This window comes from Eulemur rufifrons, chromosome 21 (assembly GCF_041146395.1).
Source record: "Eulemur rufifrons isolate Redbay chromosome 21, OSU_ERuf_1, whole genome shotgun sequence".
Lineage (NCBI taxonomy): Eukaryota > Metazoa > Chordata > Mammalia > Primates > Lemuridae > Eulemur > Eulemur rufifrons.
Window position 1 is genome coordinate 24,011,324 of NC_091003.1, and position 27,647 is coordinate 24,038,970.

General features: G+C 49.1%; 1 protein-coding gene and 1 pseudogene across 1 annotated transcript; both read right to left on the reverse strand.

The window, feature by feature from the left end:
- Window positions 1-563: 563 nt before the first annotated feature.
- SNAP29 (synaptosome associated protein 29) lies at window positions 564-27,628 on the reverse strand. Its single transcript, XM_069497277.1, has 5 exons — window positions 27,227-27,628; window positions 14,792-14,988; window positions 9,202-9,287; window positions 6,263-6,361; window positions 564-1,376 (listed from the first exon to the last, which is right to left on the reverse strand). The coding sequence occupies exons 1-5, from the start codon at window positions 27,470-27,472 to the stop codon at window positions 1,219-1,221; spliced, it is 786 nt and encodes a 261-aa protein (XP_069353378.1). The 5' UTR covers window positions 27,473-27,628; the 3' UTR covers window positions 564-1,218.
- LOC138401733 (polypeptide N-acetylgalactosaminyltransferase 1-like) lies at window positions 19,786-21,512 on the reverse strand (annotated as a pseudogene).
- Window positions 27,629-27,647: the final 19 nt, after the last annotated feature.

A 27,647-nucleotide genomic window follows, 5' to 3' on the forward strand; every position in this document is an offset into this window, starting at 1 on the left:
AAGAAATCAGTTTTATTACAGAAGCTGGTTTAATTAATGCCCCTAAATGATTCCTTTCGTAAAATGAAAGGAGAGAACAAGCTGGGCCACTTAAAATGATAATATCTGGGCTTTTTTCCCCTTAGCCAAATCCTTCTATACAGTGAGCATCATTTGTGGAGTTCTAATCCTAAAACTGGGTGGCAAAGAACGAAGCTAAGATTCAAGTCATCTTGTAAGAAACGCAGAAGCGGGGGTGGGAGTCCTGGACAGGTCAGGAGGCCCCAGGTACCCAATAACCTTCTGCCACACCAAGGCCTGGCTAATGGTGATTCCCAGAGGCGTGAGGGCTGAGGGGAAGATCACTGTTAGTCACATCTGTGTGATACTCCATTCCCACAGACTCTACAAGGCCCCCCAGTCTGTCAGCCAGGTGGCCTTGAGCTAGTGGAGAACCTGTTCCCAACCACAGATGGAGAGTTCAAGAGGAGAGCAGGTGGGGAGGAAGAGCTCACCCAATTTCCTGCACATCTCCAGACACCACAGTGAGCAGCGCTGGTCTGGAGCCTGCTACTAAAACACATGCTGAGGATGGAGGGCAGGAGGGGAAGAGGTGACACCTGTCAACAAAAGAGCAAAGAATGCAACACACTCTATTTCCAAATCTAACACTGATCCTTTTCCAGGGGTACAAAAGAATCACAAAAAATGCACTCAGCGTGTGTGTATGTGTGTGTGTGTGATGACTCTTAACCAAAGGTCTGGGGAGGTCCCTCCCTGCACAAACGACTGGCTCACATGGTCCTTGAGTGGCTCACGCTGTCCCTTAATGTGCTGACTCACAGTAGGAATGAAATAGACACCAAATAGGGAAATAAAGGTTGGTGGCTGCAAGATTCAAACTCTGCCCACATCTTTCCATGCACTCATTAAAGTGAGAAATCCAACTTTTCCTTCTCATTCCAGCATGGTACTCAAAGGCCCAAGATATTCAGGGCCAGGCTACTGTGCTCAGACTAAAACTCTAAGCATTTTGCTGACAGAACTTAGGTGTCGGCTCTAGGAAAAAGCAGGACACGCACTTCCCCATAACAACAAAAATCTCTTAAAGACCCACTCTATTATAACATTTGCAACACTTTAAATTATATATTAAAATAATAAATGAAATTTCTTGGAAGTTCAAAAAAGATCTTTAGAATCTTTTTGTCACAATGGAGCGGAAATCATTCTCTGTCTTTAGAGTTGTCGAACTTTTCTTTCTGTGCTCTTTATATTGACATCTAACTTGTCCACTTTGGTTGTCAGTCGGTCAAGAATGTCGTCTTGCTCCTCAATTTCCGTCTGCATCCCCAGGGCTATGTCCTTCAGACGGCCCAGGCCCACGGACAGCTCATCTGTGGGAGAAGGAAACGAGACGCAGGCCTGAGCAAACCGTCACGGCACCTGGAAATGCTGCTCACTCCCTCCCAGGGGCTCAGCAACTTCCCCGTTACTGAATCTTCTTCCTCATAAGGCAGGCTAACCGCCGGGGCTTTGGTTACGTTTTCCAAAACGTGTGCAAGTAAAAAGAAAATCTGTTTACTCAATAAAAAGTAATATGTGCTTGATGTGGAGGCCATTCCCTGCCCCCCAAGGTAACCAGTGTTAAATATGCTGGTGTTTGTCCTTCAATATTTTAAAAAACACATACGATGTACATAAGTTTTTCAGCTGCCTCTAAATCTTCTAGTAGGTTTTTGCACATTGCAAGATCGGTTATTGCCCAAGGAAAAGAGAAGCACAGAAAGCCCTGGGGAACACATTCCCTTCCTAGACCCCACAGTGGGCACCTGGGAGAGGTATGCCGGCCCCTAACAGCCAGACCCCTGGCCTCATCTTTAGGAGCAAAAACCCACATCAGTGGACAGAACTCAGCAGTGTGCATTCCACCCTTCTGCCTCCAGCTCTCTCAGGCTAGATCAAGCCCAGATCCCGCATGTCAAATAATGGGATCATCACTGGAGACACCTCTGACAGACAGATGTGGGAAGCCCTGTCACCAGGCGGCTCCAGCCCTGGGCTCCCCTCCAAAGAAGGCTACATCCCCCAGTCTGCTCTGCGGGTGGCAGGAGAAGGGGGCCTCTCTCCCTGCCCTGCTGCCTGGGGCGCTCTGCCAGGAAACACACGAACTACAGATGTTCCCACTGGACCCAAATGTTGTGAAAACCCTTTACTTCTGTGACTAACTTCACACTTTCCCTCATTTGTTCATTCATTGCTACCACTTCCCAGATCCACGAACATGTGGCTGCCAGGGATCTGCTGGGTTACAACAGTCAGCTCACGTTTCCCAGAAATGGGCGGGCGCCATTTCCTTTGCTCACTTTGTGGTCAGGAAAAAGACGGTGGTCTCTGCACAAGGTGAGTGCACGGACCCCTGCGGCCCAGAGTCCCCATGTCAAAGAACGAAGTGCTGAGGTGCCGGGCTCCTTCAAAGATGTCATTGGGCTGGGCTCTAGTTAACTACGGAGCACAGGACTCTTGGCAAAGGCTCAGCTCTTGCAATCGGTTACACCATCACTGCTGAAATTCAAGTCCAAACATGACAAGTGAGAGCCTCACTTCCACACGGGGGAGGGAGGATCTGGGTACATTCCACTAGGTCTGAGCACAAACCCTGACCCTGCTCCCTAAGCGTGTTCTGGCTCAGGTGAGCCCTGCACGAGGAAGGCACCCAGGAGCGACTGGCCACAACGAGCTACTCTAGTGGCCAGAATCCTTGAGTTAGTTATTCTATTTCCCTCCTTAGACTTTTCCAGTATTTACAGCATTTGCCTTAGCTTTCACAAAGTTATAAAAATCAATCTAACATTTGGTTTTAAGAGAGAGAATGTTGACAAGGACGTGGCCAGCTGCAGGAGTATGTAAGAGCTGCTGGGCACAGCCAGCCTGGGGTGAGGGGAAGAGACACGCCCAGGGACTCTGCTGAGGGCCCCTGGTCAGGCTGCATCAGCTGCAGAGAGGAGTCTTTTTTTTTTTTTTTTTTTTTTGAGACAGAGTCTCACTCTGTTGCCCTGGCTAGAGTGAGTGCCGTGGCGTCAGCCTAGCTCACAGCAACCTCAAACTCCTGGGCTTAAGCGATCCTCCTGCGTCAGCCTTCCGAGTAGCTGGGACTACAGGCATGCACCACCATGCCCGGCTAATTTTTTCTATATACATTTTTAGTTGTCCAGCTATTTTCTTTCTATTTTTAGTAGAGACGGGGTCTTGCTCTTGCTCAGGCTGGTCTTGAACTCCTGAGCTCAAATGATCCACCCACCTCGGCCTCCCAGAGTGCTAGGATTACAGGCGTGAGCCACTGCGTCCGGCCCAAAGAGGAGTCTTAACTGATTCTGCCAAGGTGAAGAGCCAAGTCTCTTTCCCAGTTTGTGACTGTGGGGGCTGTGTGCGTGTGTGCGCATGCAGACTAGGGGTGGAGGACATGCCCAGAGCCTTTTTACTAAGAACAGAAGGCCCGGAAAGAGCCAGAGGGAGAGAGAAGAGGTGGTGCTTCGTAGGCCTTCTTACTTGCGAAATTAAATATAAAACACTGAGCGAGAAAAGGTTAGAATACACACTTACTCAGCACTGGCACCACAAAGCAGTTATTTTTATTTTTTTTTAATTAGTCTTCAGCTCTCTGCTTGAGTTTATTGAAAGTTATGACCTTGTTGTGTTCCATGGAGAGTAAAAGCTGGGAGTTTCCCCAGACCTCAGGAAGCCTATGGGCAGCTGGGACAGCAAAGGGTAAGCACACAGCCAGGCTGAGATGAAAAGTATAAGATAAAGCCACCAGGCAAGGCCGCTAGAGTCCTTGGGGGCTTGCACAAGTCCCTGAAATGGGGGGAGGGTGTGTTAAGAAGAGAAGAGTGTGAGCAAAGGCGCCCCCCTGACCGCAGGCAGCGGCTGGCCTGCGTCAGCAGGAGGAGGGCCCGGCTCTGAGGCTCTGAACCAGTCGCCTGGCCCTGCTCCTACCCTACGCTGCGTCCTGCAGGGACCTGCCCAGGCTGCAAGTCCTCAGTGCCAACCGCGCACCCTCAGCCTCTATTGGTGGGCAGGGCTCGGTCCATCCTGCCTCACTCCTTGAATTCAGTATCCTTACTCGGTGTCCCCCCTTGCCACCCCACCCAGCAGGTACCCGCGATACCACCAGCCCCGGCCACTCCCTTCTCCCCGTAAAGGACAGAGGGCTTTCAAGCCCCTCTGGCTTTCTCTGGAGTGGTCAGATCTGGGCAGACACACCTTCTGCCTGGGAGAAGTCTCTGGCTCTGGAGGGGGCAGAGTCCAAGGGACAGAAGCAGGAGGCAGCTGTCCGGGGCTTCCCTGAGCTCTGAGCGCAAAGGGCAGGCAGGGCTCGGGCGGAAGCCTCGGGCTGCAGAGTGCTGGGATGGGCCTCCCCTGCGCAGGGGGCCTGGCACAGCCTCCCCAGTAGGCACTGGCCATGCAGGTCTGGGGCGTTAACATTCACATGCAGGGTGAAAGCGGTGAGCTGTGGGTGGCAGAAACACAGTTCTTTTATTTATTTGTTCTTGCTTTTGTCTAGTCTCTAAGATCAATGTCTTATTTATGTGAAGATTCCTTTTATGCCCAAAAGAAGTTTATATTCACTGACGCTGCAATTTCACTTCTTGTAATCGAGCTACAAAATGTGGCCAAAGATTTATGCACAGGCATGGCCAAAAGATATTTGCAGTAGCCAACAATGGAAATAGCCTAAATGTCCAAGAGCAGGGTATGGAGCTGTTAAAAGTGGTGCTTTTCAAAGAAATACTGTAGTTTAGCAAAGTGTTCAAGATATGAGAAGCAAGAAACAAAAATATACATAATAACTGAGTGATCCCAAGTACACTTGACATCGTATACACCTGTGTATATACCTACATGAAACAGAGGACTCACACCACATCAGGGTCACTGCTGGACAGCAGGATTATGGATGTTTATGTCCCACAGTGAATCCACATACACAGAAACTAGGGGTAAATGTTATTAAAAAGAAAACGTTAGGGTGTGCCTAACGTGTCACCTGTGCATGGGCTCGGGGCTGCTGGCATGGGGACTGCTCTGGGCGAGCAGGGAAAGGGGCCCGTCAGTGCGTCTCGACCCGGGAGGGGCGAGCAGGACAAGCCTGTGCGTGGACACCCGGTAAGCATCTTGGTGGGTTTCAGGTTTGCCCTCCATTAGATACCTTTAGGGCAGGGGAGATGTTACTGTGTCTCACTCTGTTAGCTCCTGACAGGGCTTGGAGACTGACACCCAGGTAGAGATTCCTGTGCACGGCGTACAGGTGAGAGGAAGCAGCAGGTCTGAGACATATGTGGAATAAACTCACGGAAATGCCCACAGACCAAATCCTGCCTGAACTTCAAATAGCTGACTTCTCCCTCAATCCAAAAAATCATCACTTGTGCTTGCCTGCTGGGTCCTGGGTAAAAGGTGGTGACAAAAATGGAAGCATCCCCACACTCTCCTGGAATGTATAGCCTGGACATGATTACAAACGGCCGGGCGGTGCTATGGAACAGCGGGCCCCCGAGAGACCACGAGAGGAGGCCACACCAACGTAAGACCTGCAGCGTGGGAAGAGCCACTCGCAGACAGTGGGGAGGAAGGACACACTGGGTAGATGGGGGTCCCAGGGCAGGAAAGAACTTGCATCAGAAGGCCCGGTGAGCTTGCAAGGCGAGGAGGGGAGGAGGGGACAGGGCAGAGGGAGGGCGTGTGAGGGCAAGGAACCTGGCAGTGTTTTTAAGCGTGCGGCGTAGCCACGAGAGTTTCAGAAGACTGTGCCACCTGACTCACGTTTCGAAAGCTCACTCCGGTGGCCGTGTGGCCAATGTGCCAACCGCAATACAAGCGTGGTCTGACCAGGCCAGGCACTTTCCAGCTCAGGTAACCCTCTCGCCGACCCTGCGAGGCAGCCTGTTTCCAGGGGAGGAGACCAGGGCTCTGAGTGGCCAGGTGGGAAAGATGGAGCAAGTGGTCACATCCAGGCTGCACTGTATGGCCTCTCAGGGACCTAGGCCCCTGTTGCTGTCACAATTCAAATGAGAGGTGGGGACGGCTCGGCCGGACTAGAGGCAGATGGAGAGAAGCGGACAGAGTCCAGAGACAGATGGGGCGAGATGGACACGACTTAGCGTGGGGTGTGACACGTGGCCAGGCAGCACTACCAGGAGGCTCCTGGAGCTCAGGCTGTGCTCAGCGTGAGCTGCCTGGAGGACAGGTGACTTATGGAGGCTGGCATGGCTCTCGGTCTTACCCAGGTTGCTGTCGATCTTCTGGTGATAGGCTCGAAGGTGTGGGTTCTTCGGGTAAGCTTCGCTGCTCACGGCAGAACTAGCCCCTCCAGGGATGGAATCTGAGTTTAGAAAGAAACACCAGGTTAACTAACGTCCCTTGAAACGCTGCTTCACAAAATTAATGTTGAAAATGGGTGGAAGGAAGGAGGGGGTTGGTTGTGAGACCATCCAAAGGGCCGAGGGTGGGTGTGGATGAAACGCACACAGAAGCACCGGGCAGGCTAGTGGCCAGAAGGAGAGAAGCTTCCATGGGGCCAGTAAGGGCTCCGGCCTCCCCCTCGGCCCTTGGGAGATCAAAGACCTTCATCCTATGGGACACCTGCTCAGACCCTGGTATGTAAGCTCTGCAAAGAGAGAGTCACACAAGTAATGACAAGGCGGTGGAACCGCAACAGTGCAAAGTGCACTTGCGGACAAGGTCTAAATCAAATTTGTTACATTATGGAATGGGATTATGGGTGATTCTTTTCTCCTTTTGAGATCTACTTTGATGTTATCTTTCCCTTAAACAAGCAAAAAAGAAATGTTAAATAATGCACATTTGGCTCAAGAAATCTTCCTTGAACTTCAGTTTCTAGGTACACACAGAAAAGCCCTGTCTTCCTAGCTTACCTTTTTTTGAGAAACATCTCTTTCTAGACTTAGCATATTTCCCCTGGCATCAACATAGCGAAGCCATTCTATGCATAAGGTGTTGATTTTTCTTTTTAGTCTCTTAAGTTATACCACACAAATGAAAACACCTTAAAATTGTGTCTTCTGGCCGGGCGCGGTGGCTCATGCCTGTAATCCTAGCACTCTGGGAGGCCGAGGCTGGTGGATCGCTCGAGGTCAGGAGTTCAAGACCAGCCTGAGCAAGAGCGAGACCCCGTCTCTACGAAAAATAGAAAGAAATTATCTGGCCAACTAAAATATATATAGAAAAAATTAGCCGGGCATGGTGGCGCATGCCTGTAGTCCCAGCTACTCGGGAGGCTGAGGCAGTAGGATCGCTTAAGCCCAGGAGTTTGAGGTTGCTGTGAGCTAGGCTGACGCCACGGTACTCACTCTAGCCTGGGCAACAAAGTGAGACTCTGTCTCAAAAAAAAAAAAAAAGTGTCTTCTGGGTACCGGGTCCTACTCCACTTCTCCAGGGTACGACAGGGTGAGTTGTCCTGGGCCCTCTGCGTTTCAGTTTACACTCACTTCCTCCTGTGGTTCTTGACTTTCTAGGCTGAACTGTACCAGTATCAGTCTGTCCTGACCGCTGGCTCTTGCTCCACCAGGTCTCTACTCAGCTGCGTCAACCACAAGCGCGGTGGGTTCCAGCGCTTCCAGGGTGCGTCCTGCCTTACTCCACGGCAGCACACAAGTATCTGGCTTCTAGCACCATTTCGATGCGCCTGGCTCTCTAGGGGCCTACAGAGCCCAGCAGGCCTAAATTCCTTTCCAGATAAGGGGTGTTTCTGGGCCTGTCATTTGATGTTAGTGGGATGATTTGATCAACACACATTCTGCCTTGCACACTTTGTCCGCCCTGCTGCTGCTGCTCCTCCTGCTCGGGCGGGGGGTGGCATTATTACTAGCCTCCCGCTGCTGCTGTGACAGACCACTGCAAACCTGTCCTTACTTCTGGAGCTTGCAAGTCCAGCACGGGGGGTCTCACTGGGCTAAGTTCAAGGCACTACCAGGGTTGTACCCTCCTGGAGCTCTAGGGGAGCATCCAGTTCCCAGCCTCTCCCTGCTGCCAGAACTCACCTGTATTCACCCCTTCCTCCATCTTCAAAGCCAGCAGCATCTGCAAATCTCTGACCCTGACACTCTCCCTTCTGCCTCCCTTTTCTACTTTTAAGGGACCTTTGTGATGACATTAGGCCCAACTGAGCAACTCAGGGATAATCTGCCCATCTCAAGGTCAGCTGATTAGCAATTAGAACTCCACCTGCAACTGTAATTTCCCCTTTGCCATGTAACCTAGCACATTCACAGGGTCTGGGGATAAGGACCTGGGCAGCTTGGGGGACCGTTGTTCTATTTACCAAAGAAGTTTTCCTGCAGTTAGGCCTACACTGCCAGAAGAGCTCAGAGGTACACGGGGCAGGACCCAAAGACAGGTTCATTTTTCTTCCTTTTTTTTTTTTTCTTTCTTCTTTTTTTTTTTTGAGACAGAGTCTTGATCTTCTGTTTTAAAATTCTATTTATGTATTTATTTTCTTAGAGACAGGGTTTCATTCTGTTGCCCAGGCTGGAGTGCAGTGGCATGATCATAGCTCACTGTAACCTCAGATTCCTGGGCTCAAGCAATCCTCCTGCCTCAGCTTCCCCAGTAGCTGGGACTACAGGCACATGCCACCACACCTGACTAATTGTTCAATTTTTTGTAGAGACAGGGTCTTGCTCTTGCTCAGGCTGGTCTCGAACTCCTGGCCTCAAGCAATCCTCCCGCCTTGGCCTCCCAGAGTGCTAGGATTATAGGCGTGAGCCACTGCGCCTGGCCCAGGCTAATTTTTTAGAAAATTTTTTTGTAGAGATGGGGTTTTGCTACATTGTCCAAGCTGGTATTGAACTCCTGGCCTCATGCAATCCTCCTGCCTCAGCCTCCCAAAGTGCTGGGATTACAGTTGTGAGACACCACGTCTGGCCTGCAGGCTTATTTTTAATGCAACACAAGCCTCCACTTCCTTATTCCACCCTCCATGGAGGAGGGAGGAAGGAGCCCCACTGTAACACACACCTCCAGCTTCCCCAGGAGTGTGCTAGGTCCCTAATGCCCATCAGCCGGCACGTGTGATGCCAGCAGCTGGAGCCCTTGCCGACCATGCCCAGAGGCCACCACCACTCACCATACCCCTCGGGGCCAACACCAAACCTAGAGGTCCCCCCAGAATACAAATGTGGGTGTGCATAGGTATCCACTCACCTACATCATCCAGCTTTCTGAGGTTTGGATGGCTGGCCTGGTACTTTGCCTCCTGTTCTTTACTTGTACTTACAGCTTCTCTTAATCTTTGGATAAAAGGTCACAAAAAGAAAAACTTTTAAAAAGGAAAATTACGATGACAGTGTCATTGGTCTTTTCAAGTAATGCCTATGTGCTGAAAATCAAATGCCTCCTCTGTGCAAAACCCCTTCTGACCAAAGCAGGGATTTCAACAGCCTACCCGGAGTGAAGTTGGCTGCGCAGCAAGCTTACGAAGACCCCTGCCTCAGAAGTGCAGCATCTACTTAGGTGGCCCTCCCTCAGGAAAACGAGGTGCCTTAGGACCAGGCAGATGAAAAGTATATGAAACCACCACATAGGCACTAAAGACCAGAGCCAGCAAACTATGACCTATGGGCCAAACCCAGTCCACCTCCTGTTTCTGTTTTGTTTCCCAGTTCTCTTTATTTATTGTGGTAAACACACATAACCACCTGTTTTTGTGTGGCCATGAGCAAAGGACGGCCTTTGCAGACAACCATTTGAACCTCAGATGATTAACTCTAAACCTCAATAAAGAATTTCATTCTTCTCATTAGTAGGCCTGTATTACCAAAAAATTATGCTCAACTATTACTGTTTTTATATGTTGAATTTTGCCACTAAAAATTTGTGGAAATTTGATTTTTTCTCTTGTCACACTGGTACCCACAAAATAGCTTTGATTTTGCTTCCTGGCCCACAAGTCTAGTTTGCTGACTCTTCTGCAGACAGAGACATCTCTGCATAGCTCAGAGTCGGTCAGACTGTGCCTGACACCCCACTGGGCCCCCACAGGTGTCACAGGTGCCTGCAGCTGTGAGCTGCCCTCCCGGACAGCCTGCGCCCCTCCACCTCTGCTCAGCCTCGCCGCTCTGCCAGCCAGGCTGGGAACCATGGTTACTGGAGATGTCTGCCCTCCCTCCGCACAGCACCATACCCGGCTACCCCGGCAAGCAAATGTCCCCGATCTCCCACCCCCCAGGTATCCCAAAAACCCAGCTCCTCTTTCTGCCTTGTCTCTCTCTACCCTTACATGGATTAGGGCAATGCCTCTCAATTTGACCCCCTCCCTTCAAACCCTTACTCTCCATGGGTGCTGCACATCTTTCTAAAGTAATCCTGACACGCGTCCCTCTCTCTCTCTCTCTCTCTCTCTCTCTCTCTTTAATGAACAGGGTCTTGCTGTGTTGTCCATGCTGGAGCACAGTGGTACCATCACAGCTCACTGCAGCCGCAAACTCCTGGGCTCAAACAATCTTTCTGCCTCAGCCTCCCAAGTAGCTGGGACTACAGGTGTACAACCCCACACTCAGCTGATTTTTAAAAACTTTTTGTAGAGATGGGGTCTTGCTATGTTGCCAAGGCTGGTCTTGGAACTGCCGGCCCCAAGCTATCCTCCTGCCTGAGCCTCCCAAAGTGCTAGGATTATAGGCATGAGCCACCGCGCCCAGCCTTTAATGACTTTCCACTCGTAAGAGCAAGTCCAGACTCTCGCAGGCCAAGGCTCTGCAGGCCTCCAGTGCTCCAGCTGCAGGTAGAATACAGCACAGACTCACGACGTGGAAGGATTTAACACTAGAGGATTTCACTCCTCAGAAGCAGCGCCTGAAGGTCTAGAACACACAGCTGGTTCCTCTGAGCACCACTGCGAGCCGTGCGCCGCCAGGCTGGGCGTAGGAAGAGACACTCGGTTTGAGCCTGCCTGGCCACCTCCCAGCGCACACATCTCCAAGCTGACTGTGCTCTCTCCATGCGCTGTCGCATACGCAGTGGTAGTGCATCAATGTGTAAACTCGGTTTCTTCGTGAAAAATGGCTCCCTCCAAACAAAGCTAATTTCTAGGGATAGTGACAGAAGAGATAAGAAAGTGAAGAAGTCTGAGGGTGTTGGCCCTTGGTCAGAAACCACGTCTTGAATAAGTTAGAGAATTTCTCATGAGGGGCGGTGAAATCTGTGACAGAAACGCACCCCTCACGAGCTGTAAGTGGAAACGAGAACAAGCGGCTTTCGAAGTGTGTCGGCAAGGACAAAAGGGCTTCCCAAGAGACAGACGAAACTGAAGAGAAGGCTGAAGGGTTCGCGTGATAAGGGTATACATGGGAAATACGTGACTCAAACAGAAGTTTGATTACAAGAGCTTATTTTAAAAGCTTTTAAGTAACAATACCCCTGGCATTTATGGACTAAGGGTTTTCATAAGATCACAAAAATTTTACTCACAATTTACTGCATCTTACAGAAAAACCGATACATTGTAATGATTTCTGCAAACTGAGGGATTTAGGGGCATGCAGGGCCTTTCTGCAGGCCAGACCTCAATGCTGCACGCCTGCTGGGCTCTTGGAACAGCCAACGCCCCCGGCATCCTGGCTTCCTCTGTGCTTTGACTGCTGTGTGTCTGCCTGGACCCTCTCTTTCAACTGGTGGGCTCCCACTCAACCTTGACTCCACGCAAAAGGTCAGCTCCACTGGGCAGCCCTCCTGCGTCCCCAGGGGCGACCTCCCCCTCCTCTGGGCCTCCACCGCAGTCCTGTTGACCGTCTGCTTCCCCTATGCCTTCTAGCAGACAGCCTGTGCTCTTGCAGCTTTGACCCCCGGGCACAGGCACAGGTGTGCAGAGTGCAGCCCTCAGGACTCACGAAGGGGGGACCGTGCAACGTCCCTGCAGCAGCCTCTCCAACAAAGCTGCACAGATGGCCGGGCGCGGTGGCTCACGCCTGTAATCCTAGCACTCTGGGAGGCCGAGGTGGGCGGATCATTTGAGCTCAGGAGTTCGAGACCAGCCTGAGCAAGAGCGAGACCCCACCTCTACTAAAAAATAGAAAGAAATTATATGGACAGCTAAAAATATATATAGAAAAAATTAGCCGGGCATGGTGGCGCATGCCTGTAGTCCCAGCTACTCAGGAGGCTGAGACAGGAGGATCGCTTGAGCTCAGGAGTTTGAGGTTGCTGTGAGCTAGGCTGACGCCACGGCACTCACTCTAGCCTGGGCAACAGAGTGAGACTCTGTCTCAAAAAAAAAAAAAAAAAAAAAAAAAAACAAAGCTGCACAGATTACTTCCATGCACATTTGGGTAATGGCTGAAATAGTGAGAGTTGCTTCAATTAAAAGTTTGCTTTCTACTGTGTACAGCGGCTCACGCCTGTAATCCCAGAACTTTGGGAGGCCAAGGAGCGAGGATTGCTTGAGCTCAGGCATTCAAGACCTGTCTGGGCAACATGGTGAGACCCCATTTCTACAAAAAATTAAAGAAATTAGCCGGGTATGATGGCACATGCTTGTTGTCCTAGCTACTCAGGCAGCTAAGGCAGGAGGATTGCTTCAGCCCAGGAGTTGGAGGCTGCAGTGAGGTATGATTGTACCACTGCACTCCAGGCTGAGTGACAGAGTGAGACTCCATCTCTTTCAAAAAAAAAAAAAGGCTGCTTTCTTGTATTTACTAAGTGATGGCAAGACCATTATAGATGACTGGGGCTGAGGTAGGGGCAGGAGGCTATGCAGGACACATTATGTTGGGTACCCTGAAGCCAACCTCACTGAAATAACTATGGCTGTCTCGTTAATGGGAAGCCTTTACCAGGAAGGCCTTGAGTTTTAAAGATGCTCCAAAAAAACAGAAAACTTCCTTTTTTTTCTCTCTCTTCTTAGAGAGACGGGGTCTTGCTCTTGCTCAGGCTGGTCTTGAACTCCTTACCTCAAGCAATCCTCCAGCCTTGGCCTCCCAGAGTGCTAGGATTACAGGCGTGAGCCACCGTGCCCAGCCCAGAAAACTGCTCTTGGAGCCACAGGACCTTAATGGCTTTTATAGCAGGGCCTCCAAAAGCCCCGAGAAGCAGCCTTGGTAAAGAGGCATGCAGGAAACAGAAGGCGCCAATCACAAACTCGCCAGCTTCCCATTCTACGGACTCACTCTGCTCCTCAGTTTGTGCTAGGGGGATGTCCTAGTTCGAAGTGAATGAATATCCTACCTTCTCCTATGGTAATTAAAGCTTACCAAGAATTAGGATATAAAACATCTTTCTGATTTGTACATTGGAAAAAAAAAACCAACTAAAATTGGGGGTAAAAGAGTGACAGATATTTAAAATTAGGGTTGAACTGGAAAATCTGGGATGGATGGTGATTATATGGCTGAGCCAAAACCCAAACCAGCCGTGAGAACCTTGGCTGGTTCCTTCCCCAGGCACCCGCTGAGACCCGCTTCCCTTCCTCCGCTTCCTCTCTGTAAGTCCCAACGGCTTCACCTGCCTGTTCCTTCTGCTCCCACCACCAGCTCCATCACCAGCGTTCCCTTCTACCCAGCCCCACTGTGAGCCTGAAGTAGCTTTCTAGTTTCTTCCCCACCACACCCTACGCCTTGATCTGGGTGGCGGTCACGCAGGTGTACACACAGGTACACAGTCATCACCCTCCACTTAAGATGCAAGCATTTTACTGTACCTCAGTGATGCAGTTTTAGAAGTAGTGCTGTATTACAGAATTAAAACAAAAAGAGAGAGAAATGGCTATGAAACCTGCGTAGTCACATTATATCAAACATTTTTCTGGGTTAAATGGAAGCAAAAGGCTACAAAACCAAAGAAATGCTGATTACAACTATGAAAATCCCAAGGCTGCGCATGTGGCTCACATCTGTAATCCTAGCACTGTGGGAGGCAGAGGCGGGAGGATCGCTTGAGCTTAGGAGTTCAAGATCAGCCTGAGCAAGAGGGAGACCCCTACTAAAATGGAAAAACAAGCCAGCCTCGGTGGCGAGCACCTGTAGTCCCAGCTCCTCGGGAGGCTAAGGCAGGAGGATCACTTGAGCCCAGGGGTTCCAGGCTGCGGTGAGCTGTGATAACACCACTGCACCCTAGACTGGGCAACAAGAGCAAGACTTGGTGGAAAAATACACAAAAACAAAAACAAAAACTATGAAAACACTGAATAAAAGGAAAATCTAAATTTTCAGTTTTGTGCTAGCGTAGGTAAACAAAGTATAGATTTCCTATAATACGGCTATGTTGTTTTTCTAATAAAAACAGACACAATGATCTGAGATATAAATAGTAACCTATTTTAGCAGAAACCCAGTTCTTTTATCCTTGAACATGTGACACTCATGCCTGTCAAAACCTCATGTATGAATTTATTACATTTCTAGCCAAAACTTCTGAAGAAAATAACTTTAAAATAAAAATCAATGGGAACACTGAATTAGATAGGAAAAAGATATGAAAACTTTTTAAAGCAAAAATTCTATCACATTTGTAGTGTTTAAGCTGTATGAGGTGAACATCCCCTCTTTCAAAATATAGGGGTCGCAATTATTGGAGTATAATTTCCTGAAGACCCAATTCACGCAGAATTTACAGACTGGACATCAATACAATGAATGTAGTCAGGAGCAGGGCAGAGAAGTTTCCTGTTTCAAGATGTTTGAAGACAAATCCCTTCTGATACATAACTTAGGAGGTTCCTGCCTTCCTTAAGGCACTGACATGGACTGAAAGCCTCGGCCATTTGCACCAAACCCCACTTCTGCTACTTCATATCCACACTCACCTGCTGTTGGGCTGGGGGGTGAGGGTGCCATTCTGTTCAGGTGGGGTCTCTGCTGGTTTGGATTTGAAGTAATTGACAAGCCCCCCGAACACACTCTTAATGCTGTTGATGTGCTTCTGGCTGGTCTTCAGATCCTGGTCCATCTTGTCCACCATCTTCTCCGTGTGCATTAAGACTCCTCGCTGACGGACAAGTTCCTGGGGAAATTGAGAGGCAGCAGCATTATACCTTTTTATAATTCTCCTCCAACCCAGCAGAGAACCAACCACACATGGCAGGCACTTCATAAACCCTCAGTGAGCACAAACAGGGACAGAGGCACACTATCCTTTCTGACAATACATTCCTTTGTTTCTCCCTCCCTGCCCTACCTCTTCTTGCTTTATTTGTTCTTGAGCCCCTTTTCCTGAGAAGTTGGCTCAGAGACCGTGTTAAGATGGATGGAAGTGTGTTCATGTGCAAACTCTCTCTGGCCCCCCAGCCCTGGTAACCCGCACAGGCTTGGACCTGGCACTGTCCCCTGGACTCTGATTCTCTACTCTTCTTGTTCAGATATGGGAGTTCCCACTGGGCCACCTGAGCCTCCCGGCCCTGGTCAAATCTTCAAGTTCTATTTCATGGACTGGCATCCTTTCTAGGACCTATTCGTGTCTGACTCCAGCCCATCCACAATTTCAGCTTTAGAACCTGTCACAAGGGTGGCCCTGTCACAGGGCCTTTGCACATGCCACTTTCTCTGTCTGTAATGCTCCTCAGACAGACACTTGTATGGCTCATTCAATTCAGTCTCCACTGCAAGACCACTTCCTCAGAGAAGCCTTCCCTGAACAGCTTCTCTAAAGTAAGACTCGCCTTCCAGTAGCCCGTGGCACTCCACCCTCCACCTGCTTTTGTTTTCCAGGCAGAGAACTGCTTTGTTCACTGCTGAGTCCCCAGGCCTCACTCAGCAGCTGCTCACAGCACATCTGTCCAGCGGATACATGAGTGACGCTATGGCAGGGCCTGCCTGGACTTTGCTGGTCCAGGGCAGGTGGTTCTGGCTGCGGATGTGAAGTCACCACAACAGCAACACCACCACCTTCCTTTACCTGTGACAAGCTCCCTCAGGCCCTATTTCAGGATTTATCAACAGCCACTCCAGCTGCGTCCCCTGGCCATGAGCTGCTTTTCCAGCCACGAGCCTGTCCAGCTTTGTTCTCCCTACTTCATGAGGCAGCCTCTGCCCTTGGCTGCCTTCCTCTGCACCTTCCTTCCCTGCCTCTTCCTGTGGCTGGCAATCACCTTAACTATGCAAACATTCTTTAGAGCCGTTATCTCTTGATACCTAAAAACAAGGTCATGAAAAAATTTAAACACACACCTAGAAATGGGAAGGGCAGAAATGAAACTATATATGGTTGTTGGAGACCATTTTAGATATAAATGTTAGATATAAACGGTGTCAGTGGAAGATCTTTAGGGCCTACAGGGACTCAACATTGAAACTGATTCTTGCTCAGTGGGTGAAATTCAAAAACATAACATAGAGGCAAAAAACTGTAATAGTGGTTAAATTTACTGTTAAACTTTAACGCTTGTTAGAAATAAACTTAGAATTGTTCAACTTTATAATTTTGAACATTTGTTTTTCACCAGCTCACGAGACATGTCTGAACAAAGCACTGGGCTTTTTTAAGTAAAAAGAAAAGTGTTTTCTGGACTGTGTCCTTCAGTATGTCAAGTAAATCTCGCAAGGCCTAGTTTTCAGAAAGGAAAAAAAAAAAAAAGAGCCACTAATGTACCTGGAGTTTCTCCTTCATCAACACCTGAGGTTTATCATCTCCACGTCCACACTGTCATCTTTTCTGGAACCAGACAGAGCTATAAATTGGGACTAAAATGATTTTCTCCAGTATCCATGTTTTTTGACTGGATAAAAACTCAAACTCAGTCCAGTCCCAGCTGGTGGGTGACAATGGAGTTTGAAGCAGGAAAGACGTTCAGAGCAGCCGCGGTCGGGGTCTGGGGGTGACGGATACCCTGCTGTCACACCAGGAGGGTGGTCCTCGGCTTCCCTAACAGCCCGCTGTTCCCACCACGGCTAACCTCATCAGTCTCTCACCTCAGCCTCCCCATCTCAACTTGGAGAGCTGCACGGGAACAAGTACTTGACAAAACCTTCCCCAATTTGAAGTGAGACCTTATTTTCTTGTATTCACGGTGACACATTCTCTCAGACTCTCAAAGAGTCTGTTACTGTGCTCACTCGGTAGGAAACCAGACGTCTGGGTGAGATGTTCCAATGGAAGCTCACAGAAATATATAATGGTGGCTCGTCCTGCATGGGAGGGTAGAAGACCAAGGGAGTGAGTGCTGCTCTGGCCTCTGGAAGTTTCTGTGTGCTGGAAGCTACTGTTCACTGGACGTCATGAGGCCAGCAAAGGAAGAGGAGTTTCTTCTGCTAAAATCCACCCCCGGGAGGCCGAGGAAACGACTGGACTCAATGTGCTCGTGACCTAGTTCTAACCAACGAGGGAGAAGGCTTGGCTGAGCACAGGCCAGGAGTCCCAGGAAAGAGAGCACCAACAGTCTCTAAGGACAGGCTGGGCAGGCACCTGCACCTCAGCCACCATGACAACAGGCCTCAAACGCTCCAGGTCCCAAGGTGTGTCACCATTCCCTAGAAGCACAGCCATGGCATGTCTTCTTCTGTCTCTGGGAGAATGAGGTCCCTGAAGGGATGGGGTGGCTCTGAGGGTCACGAGCTCCGGAAAGTGTCCTCAGTATAAAGGACGTACAGATAAAAGTGCCTACTTGGCTCAAGTGATTACTAAGCATTATGGGTGATTCCCCTCTACACCCATGAGCCCCAAATGGAGTTTTCTTTTCTTTTCTTTTTTTTTTTTTTTTTGAGACAGTGTCTCACTCTGTTGCCCAGGCTAGAGTGCCGTGGCGTCAGCCTAGCTCACAGCAACCTCAAACTCCTGGGCTCAAGTGATCCTCCTGCCTCAGCCTCCCGAGTGGCTGGGACTACAGGCATGCACCACCATACCTGGCTAATTTTTTCTGTATTTTTCTATATTTTTAGTTGTCCATATAATTTCTTTCTAGTTTTGGTAGAGACAGGGTCTCGCTCTTGCTCAGGCTGGTCTCGAATGCCTGAGCTCAAACGATCCTCCTGCCTCGGCCTCCCAGAATGCTAGGATTGCAGGTGTGAGCCACCGCACCCGGCCAGGAGTTTTCAAAAGTTAAACTGGAAAAAGAAGATGATCAGAGAAGGAATCCGGTTGGACTGGGGCCCAATGCCAAGGGACTTCGCAGAGAGAAAGAGTTTTCAATTCCTCTGTGGCTTGTGGCTTTTCGTCAAGTAGAAGGACCCCTGATAGTGCGAAGGGGAACCAGGAGACAAAGACCCTGTGAGGGCACACACCACGCTGATCACGGCCAGGGCCCTACAGGACTTGCAGAGACCAGGCATCCCTGCTGGCACAGTGCTCTTTGAAAACACACCCACAACGACAGAGGTGTGGCAAGATCTCCACCCACAGATATCACTGAGGACCCACTCTCTGCCAGGCACATTCCAGGTGCTAGGCAATCAGGGGTGAATTAATCTAAAATCTCGGTCCTGATGTTGCTTACAGTCTAACGGAGGGCAAGGTGAGTGAAGTTCAATCTGGATTTTTTTTTTCATTTGTTGACAACACTGCGGTGTTGGGAATCCGAGGAGGGCAGATGGGTCCTTGCTTCACTGAGCTTACAGTCTTACGGGGGAGGCAGAAAAGAAAGCATCACACACACACACACACACACACACACATACACACGCACATGTGCAGTCACTACTCTGCCAGGTGAGCCTCCCACTCTGCAGGGATTCCCGGCCTGGTTTAAGGGGGGTCAGAGAGGCCCCTTGATGAAGTCTGAGGAGAGTTCAAAGCTGAGAAGTCAGGGGGCCAAGAGGCCTGGGGCAGCTGCAAGAATAGAGAGGGGAAGTGGAACCGTGTGGTGAAGCGTGTGGTGAAGCGGGTGGCTTGGGGGTGAGGGGTGGGGATACCGACTCAGCGGGGAACACCCAGCGAACAACGCCTAGGCCTTCAAGGGGCAGCAGATCCCAACACTTTTCATAATGTCACACAGGCTTGAGGCTTCCCTGATGAGTATCCCTTAGGTTCCTGAGCTTGTAATTAAACTCAGATACGAATTAGTAAGTAGATGGAGGTCAATCTGGAGTTGCCAAGCTGAATCTAGAAATCTGAAATTTACCTCCATTTCATCTCTCCCCTCCCAAGGGAGCACGTGCACATACACAGGCACCGCTGGGGACACACGAGCACGCTCAGACCTGGGGCTGTCTGACTGCAGCAACTGGAGCATGGAGTGGGTCAGAAACGCAAATCAGGTCTTTTTTTTTTTAAATCTCCAATTTTTAGAAGGCAATTAAAAATTACAATTCCAACAGCCCACAAACCAAATTAAAAAATTATAGAAAGAAATTAAAACTATGTTCAAAGAGCCTTTTTTTCCCAATGTTTTCATGATTCTGAATCTGGTTCCAGTTCTTGTCATTTATTTTTAAATCAGTATTTAATATACTGGCTACCAGTTCTAATCAGGAAAAAAAATCTTAGAAATCTCTTCATTATGACAGCACATTCAGTAGAAATTACTGGCGTGCAAGCAAACCATGAAAGATGCAGCTCTCCAGAAGGCACATTTTGTTGACTGTTCCATTGTCTAAATATTCTTTACCATGATTCTTGATGAAAGACTCTTTCAATCTTGTAAACATCAGTGTGCACAGTCTCACTACTATGCAGTTTCACGTACGCGGACAGCAAGGTGGTTCACAGCTAGTGAAAAGCTAAAGGAGTCTAAGTTTTAATGGCTGACAAGTCTTACATCCTGCACAAGAGGAAAGCACTTTTCCTTTTTTGCTACTTAAGAATATGGCAGAAATGTATGCTGAGATAGCCCAGTCAATCCTTATTTTTTCTTTTTTTGTAAATTTGGTCTTAGAATATTTCTGGAAGGGTGACATTTCGAAGAAGCCACTGCTGGGACCGGCTTCCATTGCAGTCTCTAACGTTGGGCACCTGGCTATCCTCTTCCGTGGCTTTATCCAGGCACTGATTACTGTTCACATGTTGCGGGGTTAATTTCACTGGGTCATACTCCCAAAGTTGGTTGACTTTTAGGTGGTGGCATTTGAGCATTGTGAGTGGGCCATTAAGTTTGGATACATGCGAGCAAAGGTCATCTGTTCTAATTTCTTTGTTGGCAGTATAAGAGAAAATCTGATTTCCTCCCATACCGTGACAATTAAAAATTCCAACATTTTCATTCTCTTTTCTAGCCATGTTATCTAGACATCGATTTATTTCCATATTTTGCATCTCTCCCAATGAGAACTAGTGACGTGGAATTTGAGAATCAGAATAAATATTGTCTAGGTACCAAAAGAAAGGTTTGCACTGTAGTTTCTGTCTTAGACCAAGTCTCGATGATGTATCTCCATAATCTACCTTTGTAACACCTGGAGAAATTATATAGAAGAAATTCTTTTTTTTTGTTGTTGTTCTTTTTTCACAGCAAAAGTGAACAGAAATAGAAGAAATTCTTGAATTCATCCATCCACACTTTGGCAAGTCGCCTGTTATTTTTATTGATAATCTGCCCCGTGCCTCCTGGGAACGTATAAGGTGTAGCTTTCCAAAACACATGTCCGATATGTGAGCGTGTAACAATTTCCAAAGTTCCTCCACACTGCCAAATCCTAAAAGAAATTGCTAGGTTTTCTCCTCCCCAAATACCCATTCCAGCATCATATGTTCCAATTTCCTGAAAGTAATCTCTGTCTATAGAGAAAAGGCCTCCTGCCATTGTAGGTGTTCTGACAGGAAGAGTTTGATCACCTTTTCTTCTGTCCATTTGTCTTTGGGGAACAGGATATCAGCAAAAACTGAGCTTCCAGGTGAATCCACCTTAGGTGATATCAGAGCCTGCCATGGACTCAAAAGTGTCATCGCTGATCATATCCACGACAGGACATACCACTGTTCTCCTGTCATGTTTGATTCTGGCTAAGAGAGGCCACTCACAATGAGCTTCCAGGAAGGTGATCACTTGGCCTTTAGACACAGCAGCTCCTTTTAATACAGCTCTGATCAACCCAGAACGTTGTTCCATTGGAATTACATTAACTGGTACTTTCAGTTTTTTCACATAAATCTCTAGAGGTCTTTTCAAAAAGTCTCTCTCACTGGCATCATCTACTAGAACAATTTCTTCTATCATGTGTCTTGGAGAGCGATTAATGACACTATGGACAGTATGCAGAAGTGTGCTCCAAGCCCCAGTGTGGAAAACAGTGACCACCACACTTGTTATAGGAAGATTTTTCTATCTGGACACACCTTTGTTTTATACCCTTCTAAACTAACACTCGGCAAAGACCTGTTGAGGGCAATCATCTCACTCGCCATTAAATTGAACTGATTGATTTTAAACATCTCTTTCATCTTTTCCTGATCCTCTTTAGGAACGACGGCCGGTTTCCCCGTCTCTCCAGCACCTTCACGAGGTTTTTGTACTGGCTCTAGAACATCCCCAGCAGGAGTCCTCTGTCCTTTTCTTCATCACATTTGTTTCATTCACTGAAGTAAAGCAGCGGGAACATACCCAAGAGTACCCAAATCAAGGAGATGGCTAGGACCACCTTGCAATATGCAAATTTTCTCATGGCACTTTAAGTCAAATGCAAAATTTTAAAATATATACATATAAATATACAAAGATCATGAAAGTTATTCCAATCCAGTTTCATCAGAAATCACGTTCATACCCCCAAAGAGGTTTTTCAGATTAATTCATATCCCAAATCCACATGTCCCACATCTCCTTGTTCCACGCACGGTGGCAGCAGGTGCTCCTTGGAGCCGGTCAGAGCGATCGTGGTGCGGTCCCGTGGGCCGCAGTGCAGATCCCCGTGCTGCCTGCTGGGCCACTGCCCGCGGCTCCCCCAGTGGGCGGGTAGCCCGGCCAAATCGGGTCTTAAGGTGCACAAAAACCACTGAGGGCCATGGAGGCAGCACTGGTGCCCTCACTGCCCGTGTGCAGGCTGACCTGGGGCTGAGCAAAGGACCTACTCAGCAGGGCTGGCTTGCCCACACACTCCACATTCCCCAGAAAGGCCTGGCCCTTGGCCTGGTTCCTTGCCTTTGGAATATCCTGCCTGATAAGAGTGTCCTTGCTTCCATGAGCCCTTAGGCCAGGCCAGATAGTTTATGCTAACAACGTGACTTATGATGGGGGCCTTGGGCTACATGGCATTAGCTTGACCTCTGGAGGGGTTGAAGACAAAACCCAGCCATGCCTGTGACAGAACCGCAATAAAAACTCTGGACACTAGGCTCGAGTGAGCTTCCTTGGTTGACAATACTGTGTGTGTTGTCACACATCACTGCTGGAAGTTAAGTGCTGTCCACATGACCCCACTGGGAAGACACAACTGTAAGCTCGTGCCTGGTCTGCCCCAGACTCTGCCCTCTGAACATTTTTCCTTTGACAGTTTTAATCTGTATCCTTTCACTATAATAAACCATCGTCGGGAGTGGAACAGTTCTGGGAGGACTTCTAGTCAACCACTGCACCTGAGGGTGGTCCTGTGGACCCCTAACGCCTCCCAATAACATTTCCCACTCTCAGAACCACCACTCAGAGGCGGAAGGCTGGAGAACAGACAGCCTCCCAGCTTCCCACAGCATGTTATCTGGTTGGCAAAGCAAGTCCCTCGGGACATTACTGTGGCCATGGGCCATGAGTGGACATGTTCGAGAAGGGGCAGCAGGTATAGCAAGACGCCATATCTGCCTCAACAGTAACAACCCATCCTCACAAGGTGCCCTGTTACAGCCAAGGAGCCAGCAAGTTTGCCTGGGATCAATGGTCTGATTCAATCATTGATAGTTTACTAAAATTAATTAAAAAATAAATCCAGGCCAGGCACGGTCGCTCACGCCTGTAATCCTAGCACTCTGGGAGGCAGAGGCAGGAGGATTGCTTGTGGTCAGGAGCTCAAGACCAGCCTGAACAAGAGTGAGACCCCATCTCTACCAAAAAGAGAAAAAATTAGCCATGGTGGTATGAGACTGTTGTCCCGGCTACTGGGGAGGCTGAGGCAGGAGCATCATTTGAGCCCAGGAGTTTGAGGTTGCAGTAAGCTATGATGATGCCACTGCACTCTAGCTGGGGTGACAGAGCAAGACTCTGCTTCAAAAAAATAAAATAAAATAGCTCTCAGCCTTAGCACCATCTTTGTAGAGACCTCCGCGCCATGAGAGCCAAGTGGAGGAGGAGGCTGAAGCACCAAAGAAGAAAGATGAGGCAGAGGTCTAAAGTAAACCGCTTGCTTGTGCACACGTGAAGGCCACAAGATCAGAATCATGGAATGCCAGAGTCCGGGGATGCTGATACAAGTTGTTGGACTGCACACTACTGTCTAGAACTTGCCTCTCAGTGGATCTAGAACTTCACCACCATCTGATCACCAAGGCCATGTCTGAGAGACCCGTCTTGCTCATACCAAAACAGTCCCTACTGGTCCTTTGCCCTGGACCTGACATACCAGACTAGTTCTGTTCTCAGTTGTGGCCAAGTGTAACAAGTATACAATAAATCGCCTGCTGTTTCAGCTGACGAATCAAAAAATAAAATAAAATAAAAAATAAATCCAGAACATACCTAGTGGTAAAGATGTGGTCCACTACCACTTCTCCAGCACAATCCCTTCCACCTGACAGAGCAGCCCGAGCTGTGTCAGGACACACGCATTGGGGGGGTGGGCGTACACTTTAGTGAAGGTGCACAGTGCAAGGTATTCTTCCCACTGCAATCTCTCCTCCACTTCCAAGCAATCCTCTGTTCCCTCTATTTCTTCATCCCTTCTCTACCCAGGGCATTTATTCACTTGGCAAGTACTTGGGGAGCACCCATTATGTAAAAGATGTTGTTCTGCGCAGTTCGAGGGTAGACAGTTGAACAAGAGATGGGAAAGAGACTGCTCCTCTTCCACTGCTGACATTTACAAATCTGAGGAATTACTTAATCTAGCAGCTGTCTTTCCCCTCTGTCAGCTTTTGCTAAGGACTCTGGGTGCAGCAGAATCACCACAGGCTGCCTCAAGGGGTGGCTCTGGGTCACTGCAGGCCCTCATTTGGAGAGGGCTGCCCCACCACCAGCTTCCCAGAGAATGATGGTACCATGCCATGGCAACGTGTCTATTCTCAGTTATGGGGAAACCCTAAATAGATCACCTCAAATGGCCTCTGCTCCTGGGCTACGTGGGGTGTCCTCTTCTCTCCCCTTCTTTTAACTGAATGCCCCGGGTGGCTTTGGTGACTGTTAAGTGCTGGAAAGACACAGAGTAGGTGACTGGGCCCCTACACAAGACAGTGTGGAGGATGTGCCAGCTGGGGTTGATCGTATCATGTTTGAACCATGCTGAACACCGGTCGCTTTCCATGGATGTTACTGTGCCAGCCATTCGGGCCCTGGTCTGCTGTTGCTGGACCCCCTCCTGAACTGAGATCCTAGGCCCTAAAAAACTTTACTGGAACATGCTCAGCTGCTGGAGGGGAGTGGTGTGTCCTGGGCAGGTGGGTCTCCTTGGCCAGGGTGGTGAAAAGGTATACAGAAACCATGCGCAGGGTGTCGGATAGATGGGATGTAGAGCAGAGCACAGTCCAATATTCTTCTAGTTTAAAATTCTATTTGTTTATTTATTTATTTTCTTAGAGACAGGGTCTTACTCTGTCACCCAGCCTGGAGTGCAATGGCAAGATCGTAGCTCACAGTAACCTCAAACTCCAGGGATCCAGTGATCCTCCTGCCTCAACCTCCCAAATAGCTAGGACTACAGGCACATACCACCAGGTCTGGCTAATTTTCTTATTTTATTTTTTGTAGAGACACGTCCCACTATGTTGCTCAGGCTGGTCTCTAATTCCTGGCCTCAAGAGATCCTTCTGTCTCAGCCTCCCAAAGTGTTGGGATTACAGGTGTGAGCCACTGCACCCAGCCCTTTTGTATGTTTGGAATTTTGAACCATGTGACTAGAATAGCTCTTCACAAAAGTTAAATCTTAGGAAAAGAAAAGAAGAAAGAAGTCACATATACCAAATAGAAGAATTGATGAGTGGCCTACAATTCTCTCTATAGTTCTGTAAAACGCTTACCAGGTCAGCGGAGTAGGACCTGCCCTATCCTGACCATTTCTCCTCTGTTCTTCGGCGGTCATGACCTGCGGTCTGAGCCTTTGTGCGAAACAAACCTTGCCAGGTTTCACAGTAGCAGAAGGGCGGTTCTGTTTCACTAGAGGTGACCTGACTAAGGAATTTACCTACGTCTGCCATGCTGGGACTGAATTATGATCTTCCCAGCCTAACATTATTTGTAAACTCCTAATCTTTAATATGAATCTCTCATGTTTTGGCATGTTTCACAGTGCTAGATGTCCGGCCGGCAGCGTCTAAGTTGCATGGTTAGCAGGTCTGCTGGGAGCCACGCTGCACACTGAGGGCGAGATGAGCTCACTTGCCCCCATTCCCACTCCAACACCGAAAGGAATGCGAGAGTGACAGGAGGGTTCCAAGACAGCTAGGAGAGTACGGGGTGGGGTGGGGTGGGGTGGGGGTGCTGATCATTCCTGATTCCCAGGGCCTCTAATAATTGAGAACTGATTCAATCCTGGAAAAATTCAACATGTAATCACAGTGATGAGAGCCCAGTCATAGCCATATTGCACCTGTCAGAGCAACACCTGGCTTGGTCTGGCCAAGCCTCACATGCCTGAGGTGCCACTCTGCCTCTGCTCTCACAGTCCCTGCTGCATAGAAAGACCTTTGGCAGCAGCATGGGGCATGTCACCACAATCTGTATCAAACAACTCACATGTATTGTTTTTGCCTTTCCTGAGTTACGAGACCAGAACTTTCGCTCTGAACTCCAAAGTCTCCTAAGCTACCTCCCCTAGCCACTTTCTCTAACATACTGGTCCATCACTTCCCTACTCAGGAGCCCAAGAATTCCGTTGCTGGGCCAGTGACCAGCCATCCCTCATTCTCATACCTCTTGTCTACACCTCAGCCTTAAAAGCCAGATTCAAGTTTATCCTCCACCACAACGCCCTACCTTGTATCACTCTTATTTCCTACTTCATTTGTTCTCACAGTTTGCAAAGATATATCTTCAAACACTTCTTAGTTGGTTTCCTTGTGCTTGGGACCCTCAATCAAACGACCCACTCGTCTGGGCCCTAAGACCTCAGGCACTCCTCCCAAATCCAAGTCAAGACTTTCCATTTAGGCTGAAACACAGGAATCTGGTCAACAGGAAATGCAAAGTTTCCTCAAAGAGAAGAAGGTGGGTCAATAAGGGATACACAAACAGGAAACAATGAAGGAAAATAACTCAGGAAGGCAGCAATGGACCCATGACGGAGATGACTATTTGAGAAGTTAATCAAATGCATCTCAGGACTGCCCAAGATCCTAAGTGATGGGGTCAGAATAAATTTTGCCAGAGAAGAGGGTAATGAAGAGATCCAGGGAGGAGGACAATTCTTTAGCTTCAAACATTACATTTCAAAGCTACAAAATGCTTACGATTAATTATTCTTAGCTGATAATATCAGTAATCTATTACAATTTTTAAACCTTTTTTTTCTCTGCTCAAACAAAACTGTTTCATTAGTAGGCTGAGGAGAGATTGTGGAGTGCAAGGAAGAATAATTCTCATTGAAGGTTCAACTCTCTGAAATCTTCTATAGATGGAAAGAACTGACAAAAATGAATTGGGGCGATAGACTGTCTCCACCCACACACTATCTAGGACTTGGGAGGTAAAGGTAAGCACCTAGACGCAACCAAACCCAGGCCCTGGCTAACTGAGCAGCTGTCCAGGCAGACAGGACTTCAGTAGCCTTACTGGCGAAGCGAAGTGGCCAGTCATGTGGGAAGAACTGGGAGACCATTTGCTCTGATGCTTCAGGGCATCACCTGACACCTGCACACACCAAGTCCTCACTCTGCGTCACTCAGGGAGGAATGGCCAGAACAGACCCATTTCCCTAGCCCAGGCCCAGAATTTTTACTCACCTGGACAGAATATAGTCTAGAATTTACCTCTGAACTAGGCGTAAGGAAAAAAAAAAAACAAATCAACTAAGCACATTAACAGCTAAGATTCCCGAGTAAACTGCCTCCTTCAAGTACTCCAGATGCGCATCTCTTTACACAGTTAGCATGTTATCACAAACCATGAAGTCACTAAGACGCAAGAACCCATTCTAGGCAATTCGCGACTTCTCAAAAGATCGTGAACAGAACATTTCTTGCCCCGGTTTGACCATGCAGAGGCTGGCCGGTCCGGACCAAACCAGCCCGGCCCCAGGCTCACCTCAGAAGTGGCGACCCCGACCTTCTCAGACTCATACATGAGCGATAGGGACCTGCCGGTGCTGGCGACTGTGGCCTCGGCCCTGCGCAGCACCTCCTGCCTCAGGTACTGCTGCCTGTCCGCGGGCGCGTCGGGCGCGTCGGGCCCGTCGGGGAGGTCGCGGGCGTCCCTCCAGGGCGCCGGCGGGGCGCCCTCGTCTTCCGCGTCGTCGTCGAACGGGTTGTAGCTCTTGGGGTAGGCCGACATGGTGCCGGAGCGCGGCTAAATCTCGGAAGGAGGAGGAGGAGCGCGGCGGCCGGCCGTCTAGCGACTCGCCCCACCCGTCTACCCCGCGGTTGTAGCACGAGCTCCTTGCGTCAGACGTGCGCAGGCGGCCCGGCCTCCAGAGCCCACCGTCGCGCAGGCGGCCGGGAACACTTCC